Source organism: Plectropomus leopardus, chromosome 7 (genome assembly GCF_026936395.1).
Source record: "Plectropomus leopardus strain MGB_pleo_1.0 chromosome 7, ASM2693639v1, whole genome shotgun sequence".
NCBI classification, from domain to species: domain Eukaryota; kingdom Metazoa; phylum Chordata; class Actinopteri; order Perciformes; family Serranidae; genus Plectropomus; species Plectropomus leopardus.
Window position 1 is genome coordinate 30,230,431 of NC_142182.1, and position 12,853 is coordinate 30,243,283.

At 41.1% G+C, this 12,853-nt stretch overlaps 1 protein-coding gene across 2 annotated transcripts; it reads right to left on the reverse strand.

Annotated features, from left to right (window-relative positions):
* Positions 1-717: 717 nt before the first annotated feature.
* On the reverse strand, positions 718-11,418 carry LOC121950755 (tripartite motif-containing protein 14). 2 transcript variants are annotated; one of them, XM_088080435.1, is made up of 7 exons: positions 11,092-11,418; positions 4,557-5,518; positions 4,326-4,421; positions 3,002-3,250; positions 2,867-2,889; positions 1,929-2,077; positions 718-1,760 (listed from the first exon to the last, which is right to left on the reverse strand). In XM_088080435.1, the coding sequence occupies exons 1-7, from the start codon at positions 11,339-11,341 to the stop codon at positions 1,216-1,218; spliced, it is 2,274 nt and encodes a 757-aa protein (XP_087936561.1). In that variant the 5' UTR covers positions 11,342-11,418; the 3' UTR covers positions 718-1,215. The 2 variants fall into 2 exon arrangements, with proteins under 2 accessions (XP_087936561.1, XP_042352791.2); XM_042496857.2 differs by having other exon boundaries at positions 1,929-2,083.
* Positions 11,419-12,853: the final 1,435 nt, after the last annotated feature.

Below are 12,853 nucleotides of genomic sequence, written 5' to 3' on the forward strand. Positions count from 1 at the left end.
TCCCTCTCAGACTTTGTCTTGTAGTCTGCCTCCATGTGCCAGCCTGGGAAGAGGGAAAGGCAAGCACAGAGGATTTATGGCTACCTCTGTGGCTACTAGTGTGAAATTTGTGCCACAGTGGATTCAACTCTCACATGTCAGAAACTGTGCCAAATAAAAGTCCGTCAGAAAAGGAAGCAGACATTTCAGTGAAACAAGTTATTAAACTATGAAAATGTAATGGCAGGTGTTGATTATGCCTTGCTCTTTATTAAGCGCTATCCCCCTGAGCTCTCTATCATCCAGCCTTTTTTTGTTAGAGCACATTTACCACTGTCGATCCTCAGGATTTTAAACTGCTCCATTTGGATCAACTTTGATCCACGGCCAGCTGTCGCTGCACCACTGGCATGCTGGTACTTTACCAATCAGCCAGAAGGAGTCCATGTAAACACCACTTTGATCCCTCTCAGTGACGTCAACCACACGAACCCCCAGTTAGAATAAATGAGCCTCATTCTGCAAGGAGGAGAGAGATTTAATAACAGTAGCGATCTGTGAGGCTGTGCCAATTTGTGCCAATGGCCGTGTTTGTTGTCAGTAAAGCTCACATGCTGCGGGGGCAGTGAGAGTTCAAAGTTAACACACCAACTGTCACCTGTTGGGGGGGCAAACACACCACCCACTCACACACCTGTGTTTCTATTTTAATGCAAATAGGATGCAAGACAGGTTTACTTTGTGTGTGATACTTTGACATTTTATTTCTATAAAAAAGGACAAGACATAAAAACATTTTTAAAACACATTTAAAATGGAAATATTATCCAAATCAACTTTTTTTTAAAAAAAAATATGCACTGATAATCTGCCTCCAATGTACAAACTTGCCCATTTGCTATTTTTGGCAAACTTCAAAAAACATGAAAATTGAAATTCTGATACAAAGACAAATATGTTGCAGCTGTTTGGAATGTTGCATGAATAATGAACAGCATTTCTGGTTCGCTACAATTCCAGTTCCATATATGATAAAAATGTATGTAAAAATCACATTTAGGGATATTTGCTTAAAAAACAGCATTACATACAGTGCATGACTAAATTATCATCCCCGAGACTTGTACAGGTTTACATATTTTTTAATAATGAAGTGGTTTTAAGATATAAAAAGGCACAGCATTTCCATGTATTCTGCAAATTTCCAGCATGATCGACATGCCAGCATTGCATGGTTTACGACTCATACAGATCACAGATGGCCAGGTGTGTTTTAGACACAGACAAGGCTGGGTACAGAGGGTCAGTAAACCTGTGCTTGAAGGAATGCATCAAAGCTAGACTGCCCCCTGGTGTCACATTAAAGAATGATAAAACACCCTCATCAAAGTCGAGGAACACTCCTACCCTCTGTAGCCCATCTGCGTCCACAGGAACCGCCACCTTGTTATGCAGAGCCTCCACCTTCCTTCTGTCACAGGCCAGGCACCAGGAGTACGAGTTGAAGCCCAGACGAGAGTTGTCCTTTTGGCCTTTTCTCTCTATCTGACCCTCACACAGCCCCACCTTCCAGCGGCCTTCATCTGCAGACACATTCACCTCCCAGTACCAGCGCCCCTCCTCCAGGGCACAGGAGGCCAGGACCTGTGGGAAGGAGCTGAAACGAGCCTCGTGGTCCATGTAGGCCTGCTGGGCTTCACTGTAGGTCACTTTCCTGTTGTTATCAGACAGATGCAGCTTTGGATGGGCTGTATCTGCATCCAAGGAGGGAGCAGTGCCATCTGAACACAGGAGAGGAAATTAAAGAAGACTTTAGATGAGAAGATGAAGACTAATTGAACATGCCACCTTTGAGGCCAGCAGGATACATTCAGTGCTTTGGTTTAATTAGCTGTGATTCATCACTGAGTGGTGAACGGGTGTGGGTATAAAAGAAACACTTGTCTCACAGAGCAGTCTGTAGAGGTCTCTGTGTTGTCCTGGCACAGTGATGATGACTGTGTCCAGACGTTTCTCGGTCCACCTCTGCAGACAATTCAGACGGCCTTGATCTACTTCCTCTGGAGCCTCGGACTGGTCCACATAGTTCCCCATATCACTAGACCTGGTGACGAAGAGCAGAGAGCACAGAGAGCATGAAGATTTAAGTCTACTGCATTTCTTTATTCCCCGATGACCCTCTCCAGGAATCACACAGGGCAGGTTTCAATTAACCCTCAAATTCTGCAAATTGAAATGGATAATATAAAAAATGCCTAATGGAAACACGTCAAATTAGAAAAATGGAAAAGGTTTTTATCCTCACATGAGGCGGTATTTCAGGTGATTCGAAAGAGCCATATTTTGCAAAACTGTAATGTAAACACTTTTTTTTTTTGCTTTTATAGGTCACATGATGCTATGGCTATGTGCTTGTCGGTAGGAATTCTCCCTCGTGCATGATGCAGCAGACGCTGCAAGAGGTGTTGCATCGAATAACTCTAAACTAAAAGTTTTGTGAATCATCTGGAAGTTTTGAATCAATTCCTCTGTGAAATAAACCTGCTAATGTTTTGAACATCCATCGCCATGCTTCTTGGAATATTGCCGCGAGAGCAAGAGTCGCATAACATTGTTAGAAAAGTCGCAGAACATCACTACATGGAAACATCATCTCGCATTTGTGTTTTATCGACATTTCGAAAATATCGCTTAAGATTCTGTGAAATCGGCAATGAAAATCCGCCTATAGTTACAAAAAACAATACTAAAAAGTGCTTGAGTCTTTGCCGCTTTTAGAAAATGTTCTTCTGAAAGCTGTCTATGAAAACTGGCACATTAAGCGATTGACATGTTCCACAATCACCTCTTTACATGCAAATAGGGACGTTGAGAGAGAATCACTTACAGTTGGGCAACCTTGCTGTATTCCTGTTGTGAGAAAAATAAAAAAGACATTTCCTTTTGTTAGTGTTCATAAGCCAACAATACGTCTTATATTTTACCAACAAAAACAAACAGTAATGTATGACATCAGACACACCATAATGAAGACCTGGTCCTGAATGCGTTTGTCCCCCTTGGCATCAGCCAGCGCCTCCAGGGTGTGGAGGCCTTTCTGAACGGATTGCAGGGAGCTCTGAAGGTGGCTGAGTTTCTCCTCTAGTCCCCCCAGAACCCTGTTCTCCTCCTTAGTCACACACCCCAGAGCTGTTTGCTCCTCCTGCTCCAGGGCCTCTCTGATGGCTCTGTACTGCTGCTGCACCCCTGCTCGGGCTTCACTAAGAACCACCTGGACAGATACAATGTAAATCAACATGTTATACAATAATCTCCATTCCTAAAAGGCTCTTATTGCAGTTAGAGTTGGTGTTTTTCCAAGCAATATGAAGGCCAAACTTTAAAATTAATTTTTTTTACACTGCTGATGTTTTTTTTATAAATCTGACTTTTATAAGCCTGGCATGTGTGATTACAACATGTATAACCATATCCTTGAGTAAAATAAGAAAAATACAGGACAGGCAGGTTTAATAATAGCACAGACATGTTTAAAAACTCATTGAAAAAATAGATAAAAACATCCCAGATCAAGCAGTTGAACTGGATGGACTGACCTTGTGGGAGACATTAGGACACAAGACTCTGATGCAAATTCAAAAAATGCCCTGCAGGAATTGAATGATGCCACCAGCAGCAACATGCCCGAGGAACTGGATGGAATTTTCATAGTAGCTGCTGATTTTAATCATCTCACCCTTCAACTCCAAAGATGTAGCAGGATCAAGGACAAAAACAATTTAAATTTTTAAACTTGGTTGAAAAATGACCACTAAATCTACCTTTTACCCTCTACCACAAAAAAAGATTTCTAAAAAGCTACGGAAAAGAAGAGTCTTAAACTTAGTTTTAAAAATGGCAACATTTGGAGCATTTCTTCGTCCAAGAGGAGCTGATTTCTGCAGCAGGCAGTATAGTGACTAAAAGCTATTTCACTACATGTGGTTTTAAAACTGTGTACCACTAATTGACCTGTCCTTGCCCTTTAAGGAAATTGTGTTGCATTCAATGGTTTCCTTTTTTTAGGCATGGACAAAGTGACTCTAGAGGGCTACTGTGGTTTGGAGACAGCACAAGATAGCGTGTCATCTGCATAACTATGATAAGCTACTTTCTAGTATTAAAGAATTTCACCAAGGGGGAGCATGTAAAGACTGTATTTTTCATGGTACTGAAAATAATACCGTCAGGATTTCTAAATACCCTGGTATACCCTGATACCACACAGGCCTAACTGTTATCTTTCAGTTTCAAGTGACATAAATACATGCATGATTTAATGTTACTAATGGAGCTGATTCTCTTACTCTGAATGTCTCTTTCTTCTGTGTGAGTTCAGTCACCCTGTTCTTCATTTGATGTTCAGCCTCCTGCAGCTGCCTGATCTCTTCCTTTAGGTTCCCCTGAGGAAAAAATGTATACAGACAATAAAACAATAGGATATTTATTGTTAAGGCAGTGTTTACATCAATCTCAACTTTATCCACAATTACTGTGTATCTACAGTTTATATGTTGTGCTGTGAAGTCACCACGCACCCTGAGCTCTCTCTCTGCCTCCCTGATGCTGATGCAGATGTGGTCCCGGTGCGAGCCAATGACCGTACACACCGTGCACACACACACTCCACACTGTTGACAGTAGATACGGTTTATCTCCTGGTGCTCCTGGCACCTCCAGGGGGAAAAATCCTCCATGGGAGGGACCAGGGTGTGATTCTGAAAGACAGGGGAGTCCAAGTGGGGATGCAGGTGCTCTATACACATAGATGCTCCACACACCAGACAGGTCTTCACAGCAGACTGACACCTAGTTTTAGGGCAATAATGACAGGGCACAAGGCTGTCATTTTTGCTCTCTGACCCTAGGAAGTTGCCAACACAAACTGGGGATCCTGAGGCAGCGGCAGGATGTTTAGTGGGTATCGGCGAAGGCTTGCTGACAGGATGTACAGGAGACTTCATTTTACCTGGAGTTGAGACTCCAGGAAAGGAATCAAAGCTGGTGGACGAGGCTGGTGTCTTTGGTGATGTAAGAATTCTTGTCACCTGTGTGTCTTTCTTTGGGGTTGCCAGAGCAGGTGCATCACAAATATCTACTTCATTGGAGGTGTCAGAGTCATCCAGTGAGATGATTTCTTCTGATTTATGCTGGTTCTGCTGGATTGAGATGTCTTGGGGCACATCACTTGCAGGTACTGCCTCGCTGTCAGAGATGTCGCTGGAGGATGTGCCATCACCACGCTCAGACTGTGTAGATTCTGGGGGCACTTTCTTGTTGGGTGTCTCTACACTAGTCGACTGCCCAGGTTTATCTGAGAAGGAAGTGGTGGGGGTCTCCGTGTCACTGGACCGTTCGCGGGGAGATTCCACAGTTGATCGCTTTGTGTCAGGTTGCTCTGGTACAGGGGTGCTGGCTTTTCTCTTCCCCAGAAGTCGGCTGCTGAGCGAGGGCCTCCGCAGAATGGAGTCAAATGTGGTTTCATCATTACTGGATGTGCCTTTAAAAACAAAATACAAGTGAAGCAAAACTGGTCAGAGAGGGTAGACTGAGCACTTATACAGCAATACTTCACAAAACACCTGCAAGCTTCATTCTGCCCAGCACAACTGTGCTCAACTTTTACTGCTTACTGGGCAGTTCTACTTTAGGCAGTTTAAGCACTGACTGTTTAGCTTGTTTGCACTTTTGTGAGTCATTATGTTGCCCAGTAAGCTGATTCAGGAAAGCTGGCAGCCTGCCATAAACTGGCATGCAACTGGTAGTGACTAGAGCAACACTAAATTTTGTTGATGAGATGAGAAACTGTATTTACTGAGATATGGTCATGTCATGACTAATATCTAATCTGCTTAGTACAGTTAGTATCAACACAATTGTCAGATCACAACTGGTATTCAATTTAAAATGACTGCCAGAGCAGTTGTGATTTAAAGTCACTGTTTAATCCTTGATCCATCAGTCTTAAATTAAGCTGTGAGACATAAATTAGATAATGTAGAACTCAGGGGGGCACAATGTCAAATATTTGTATCCTCAGGGATGGTCAAAAAAAAAAAAAAAATTGTCACACAATAACCAATAAGGTACAGTCCCTTTAAATTAAATATCTTTGACCTGATGTGACAAAACACAGCATTTGAGGAAGTTATTGTGGGCTTTGGGAAATGCTGATCAACATTCTCACCGTTTTCTAAAATTGAATAGACCAAACAATCAATTGATTTATGGAAGAAAATAATTACCAGATTAATTGAAAATGAAAAAAATCATTAGTTGCAACTAGGCCTGGGCAATAAACCGAAAATTTATCGATACCGAAATTTACAACGATAACCGACGTCATTTTGCCCATGTCGGTATATTCGGTGTTTAAAAAAAAAAAAGAAAATGAAAGTTGGTTTTGGTTACGTGTAGGTAGGCTATGTTCTCATGTCCCTTTAAGATGCTGTACTCCGTCGGAGACGTGACTCCGCCCCACCCAGTCTGTAACAAACAGGGAAAGAGAGGTGAGGAGATGGAGGACGGTTTGAGAGTTGTAGCGGCTGCTGCGGCGGCTGAAGTAGACGAAGTTGATGTGGTCGAGGGAGAAGGTGAGCAGCTTGTTCCAAAAAGAAATGCTTCATCAATCGTTTGGCAGTATTTTGGGTTCAGAAAGGACGATGTCGACCAAAAAAATGTGAAATGTAAACTGTGCCAAAATGCCAAACTGTGACTTGTCGCCACAGTAACACATCCAACCTCTTCCACCACCTGCAGTACAACCACGTGATTCAATTCAAAGAAATAAAAAAAGCGAGAAGCGAGAAGCGATCAGGACCAGCAACAAGTGCTTCCACCACCAGGCAGCAGCCTATAACCAAAGCATTTGCTAGTACTCAACAATATGAGCGAACATCAAAAAGATGGATCGAAATCACCAACGCTATAGGCTACCATATAGCAAATCTATTACGCTCCCCATTGCTACAGTGGAGCGCAAGGGGTTCATACACCTTATGAAAACCATCGACAAGAGATACAGCCTGCCATCGCGAAAATATTTTTTGAAAACAGTGATTCCCAGGATGTACAGAACAGAGAGAGAGAAAGGGTCACTGCTGAGTTGAGATATATTAAGCACTTTGCAGCCACATCCGATCTCTGGTCCAGTCGCACCATGGAGCCCTATATCAGTCTGACAGTACATTACATCGACGACAAATGGAAATTGCGCACCAGAGTGCTTGAGACGGCATATTTTCCATCTGATCACACGGGAGAGATGGTCGGACAGGGCTTAAGAACGATGCTGTCTGCATGGGACATCAGGGAAGAGGACCTTGTCGCCATAACAACTGACAATGGCGCCTATATTGTGAAAGCTGCCAAGCTCAACGGATGGACGCGTGTGCAATGTTTTGGACACCGGCTGCACCTGGCAATTGGTAAGTGAGCAGATCTTAATGGGGATATCTTTTGGTGCTGACCTGCTGTTACATTGTGTGTTTTTGTGTGTTCAATTGTATAATGTAGGACATATTAAAATATTAAATTCTGTCTTTTTGCCACATAATAGAGCTACAGCAGTAACGTTTTAGCTAAAGAATTACAGTTAAATGGCTATAGCTATTTTTCCTTCTCTTAATGTGTGTGTGTGTGTGTGTATGTGTGTGTGCATGCATGCTTGTTCTTCAGAAAACGCCCTGAAAAATCAAGCCCCTGTGGAACGGGCAATGAAGGTCTGCAAAAAGATCGTCAGTGCCTTTTCTTACATTTGAAAAAAGAAGAAGGCATTACAGAAGGTACAACAAGAGATAAACCTGCTAACCTCATTAAGCTCAAAACAGCATGTGTCCAACCAGATGAGGGGATCCATGCAGATGATGACAGCAAGGATCCTGGAGCAGAAGAATGCCATCACACAGGTAGGCTATGATCCTTGGTACTCTATTGTGTGTCTTTTAGTGGCTGGGCTCATGTAATGATTTTAGACTTTATTGTAATTGCTCTGATCTGTCATTTAAGATGAAAAGCGCAATATAAATAAAATAAATAATAATAATAATTATCATTATTATTATTACAGGTCCTCGCTGATGACAAAGCATCAAGGCATCTTGTTCCAAAATGGTCAGACCTGGATGTCTTGGAGGCTGTAAACAAAGCTCTCGCTCCATTGGTGGAGTTCACCGACGCCCTGTTGGGTGAAGAGTATGTCACCATCTCATCTGTGAAGCCTGTCCTACACATTCTCCATTCACGAGTGCTGGCTGAGGAAGAAGATGATGTGGCGCTGACCAAAGGCATCAAATCTCACGTCCTTATGCATCTTTGATGAGAAGTTCTCAGATCCCCCCACTGTAGAGCTTTTGGACACAGCCAGTTTTGTTGACCCAAGATTCAAAGCAGCATACATTTCTGCATACTGTGTCACCGCCATTCAAGAGAAAGTGAAAACAGAGATGAAGTCAGCAGCTGCAGTCCACACAGGAAGTACCAGAGAGCACTGAGCCTCAGCCTTCTACATCATCAGAAGCAAAGCCAAAGAGATCACTGGGAAGCTTTTTCAAAGGAAGTGAGGCTACCCCTTCAACTGCACCCATTGTGTCATCTGAGCAAGCAGTAGAAGCAGAGCTGAGCAGCTACTTAGTGTCTCCTGTGCAGGATAGTGAGGGAAATCCACTAGACTGGTGGAGGGAGCATCAGGTACACTTTCCCACTCTAAGTAAAGTGGCAAAAAAGTACCTTTGCATACCAGCCACTAGCTCCCCATCTGAGCGGGTTTTCAGTTCTGGAGGAAACATTGTTACATGCCTCAGATCCTGCCTGAAACCTGAAATGGTAAACATGCTAGTGTTTCTTAGCAAGCACCTGGAGTAAACACTAGTGCATAGAGTAGAGTGATCACATGCAACAGCAGCCATGAGTCGGATTCACATCTACAACACTAGTCTGAGTAAACAGTTTAGGATACCAAGTCTGCTGCTCCTTTTTGAGGCAACCTGTTCAAGACCCTCTTATTAAGAATCATCAATTTTATATTGACATTTTTGCACACGGCACTATTTAAAGTATTTGCTTAAAAGACTTTACAGCTGTCAATTGTCACCTGTCACATGGCAGTGTTTAGTGTTTATTTGCAATATTTTTTTCAGTGTTCTATTGACATTTTTGTTCATGACATTATTTATTATTTTACAAGTGACACTACCTCCAAGGCCTTTACACAGAGATAGGCCTTTGCACAAGGCATTGTTTAGCCTTTAATATTTACTTAAAAGCAACACTACCTCCAAGCCTTTGCACATGATGGTATTACCTTTGCACAAGTCATTGTTTACTTGCACAAATGTGAATTTTTTTTAGTTTACAAGGGATGCAACTTGTTTCTCTCATTATAGAGAACCTGATTACTTGACAACTCGAATGTGGCCATTTTGGAGTAAGCTCTTTGTAATATCCATATTTAGAATTTGTTTATAAGAGATTGTATTTTTAATACTTTGTGTTTGCAGGAAATTTAAGTTATCGTTTACATTTCAAGTAATCTGTGCTTATCAGCTGTTCAATAAATCTTAACAGCTAAAAGCACTTAATTTGTATTTTCTTCATTTATTTTCAGACAGTGTGGTTTTACAGTCCTTTAAAGTGGCAAAATAATTGCAATAAATAGGTCCAGGGGAGTCATACTATGAATGTAACTGCCACAGCCCCATCTATGGCCAAACTTTTTTTTTTGTGCAGGGGGCGCAGGGTTATCGTCCATTTAAAGTTATCGAGGTGAACTGCTCAATATATCGTGATATTGATTTGAGGCCATATCGCCCAGCCCTAGTTGCAACCCAAATACCACAAAATTATAAACACGTTAGAAATTAATGAGACCTTTACTCTCACTGACTGTTTGCATAAGATAACCAAAAACTTTTGAGAGATTAGATAAAGTCCCTGACTCTGTAAACAAATATTGAACTCATGACCAGTGAGTTAACATTATTCAAAAATTATTAATTTTATTAAAAAATGTATGTATTGCAAAGATGCAATTTTAACTACCTCTGTTAAAACCAAAGGACGTGTGTGGAATAGAATATTTATGTTATAATTGAGGTGCCAGTATTGTATTGAGGATTGTTTGCTTGTCTATGTGTTTCCCCCCTCCCTAAACCTGACCCAAACCTGGGACTGTACTTTATTTATCAGACGAGGAGGATGACTGGAGTGTGATTTTTTGAAAAAAAAAAAATCTTTTCAGTCATTCTCCCTCCACTATAAACAACTTTTTTATTATTTTTACACCAAATGTAGGAAGCACTGGAGCCAATGCAACTAGGGCATTAGTTATTACCAAAACAAACATCTAACTTCTAAAGCAAACTCAAAATAGTCCTTCAAAGTGACGTGTTAAAACAATCATTGGATATTTTATTTCTGTTTTTACAGTTCCTGGCTATGATAAATGGTGTGGTTTTGCAATTATTTTTTTTTTATGAAAACATGTTTTTCAAACCCGCTTACATGATTTGCTTATCAAAAGTTATTCAAAATAAATATAAAATACTAACATTTAAAGTTGTATGTTCCTCCCCTACGCAAAAAAAACCACATAAGTCCCTCCCCAGTGCTATATATATGTATATATATTTTTTTTTAAATGCTAACCAGTTTGAAACACCCCGTCTCCCCTCATAAATAACGAACAGTCCCTAACCACCGAGGCAGCGCTTGCATTAACGGTGGGAAACACTATTACCTGACACAGCATCAGCGTGACAGCTTATTCAAGTAGGTCAACGTTAGTTCCGGGACAACTTTAGCTAGCATTAGCAACCACCTTACATTTTTTTTAAAAAATAGGTATTATCGCAGGCCAGTTGAAGAAGCTATGTAAGTTATGATTTCTAACCAAGTCGTTAACGTTATCCAAGTGATGCCTCAAGTTAATATAGAGGGAGACCACTCACGTTAGCTACGTTAGCTAGCGTTATGTTAGCCAGTCCTATCTTGACGTGTGTATTCGGCCACTTTATGACCTGTCCTCCTTTTTATCCGCCGGACAAAAAGCCAACGTTAGCGCAGTTTAAACCGTACCTGCAGCGCCGCGAGGCTGAGTCCATCGACTGTTGTTGGGCGGCCGCTTGCTGCCAAACGCAAACGGCAGCGTCTGGTACACTGTTTTGCACCTGAACTCCGGACAGTGGTACGGCCCGTCTGGGGACACACTCCACAAGTCTCCGATACACCGCTGGCAGAACCGGTGGTTACACTTCAGAGTGACGGGGTCCCGGGTCTGCTCGTTACACAGGGGACACCTCGCCGGGGTGTCCAGCGATGCTCCCATTTTGTTTTGGCTGATATTTAGTTTCTGCTTCCGCGATGCGCTGCAGCACAGGCGGGGCTACACGTTTGAATCCCGCTTCCCCTCCCGGTAGTGCCTGTCTTAAAGGTACAGTCCATCAATGGGTGGATCTTTCAGTACAAGTTAAAAAACAAACAAACCACACAATAAAAATACTCCATTACAAGTAAAAGCCCTGCATTCAAGGAAAGGAAAGGTACTGAAGTATTTGCAAAACAATATACTAAAGGCATTAAAAAATATAATTATTGCATCGTTATTTGTATAATTCTATTTAATAAGTGTTTTTATTAATATGTGATTTATTTTTTTATTTTTTGTGGATTAAAGTCAATCAAAAAAGTAACTAGAACGTTGGTGTGGCTTTGACCGGAACACATCTAATGAGCCACAATCGCTGAAATCTGTGTGTTAACATTGAATCTTTATTCCATAACAATGCATGGTATTTTAAAAGTCCATTTTGAAAAATCAAAGCAACCAGTAATAAAGTTGTTCAATAAATGTTCCTTAGTAAAAAAGTACAATGAGAATAACTTTTATCTTTTTTTTTCTTGCCACAGATCTCAACTTAAAGCTATAAAATTTTCCCCCAGTGCCCATTCATATCATGACTCATCATTCTGGCTTGTCCCAAGGAACCGTATTTTACATTTTGTGATTTACAACAGCAGTGTGTTTTAACCATAAAAGGGCTACAAACATCGAAGCCTCCATTAAAATCTCAACGTAGAAAGCTGCAAACATTTTGTGCACTCACTTATTGTACTGCCAGGAAATGCAATTAAATGAAATGAAGTTATTTCTCATTTCACCTCCTTGATACCGCAAAGGACTCCCATGAGGACCATGAACCACACACAATCAGCCATAAACCAGGATAGGATCAAGTGCTGATCTGAAAGGCTGCCAGTATTGAGTGCTGTGAATCAGAGTAATAACCTTCTAACTATTCTTCTCTGTTCCCGAAGACAAAAGCATCTGAGCTGCAAGAAATATGTTTTTGCTGTTATGCCTTAAGCATCAGCTGCAAAAAAATAATGGCCAAATGTGGTATTTTCTTATTTTCTCTCATGTTTCTCTCCCCACAACATTCTTGTCTTTATGGTGGTCTAGACATGTGACTTGGATAGAAAAGGCTATTGTGTCTTGTGAGTAAGAGGTTAATCTTTCATAATCTTAAAAGAAGTTTTATCTCTCAAAGAGTCAGCGTTTTCTTTGCCTGCGTTGCCTCGAAATATGAGGTGAAAGTTGTGGCCTATCACCGGACAGCTATATTTAAATGTTGTGCTCTGTCTTTTTAATGAATTATTAATGGAAATTGAGGGTTAGCATTGAAATTTTTTTTAAAAAAGTAAATGAAAACATAAATATACACAAATACTTCTATAAAATTAAAGTTTACTTTTAAACCAAAAGAGCAAAGAAGTGTTCACTCTGTGAACATCCTGTGGCTCCTTGCATAATACAGGAAGTCATTAAATGATAAAGTTT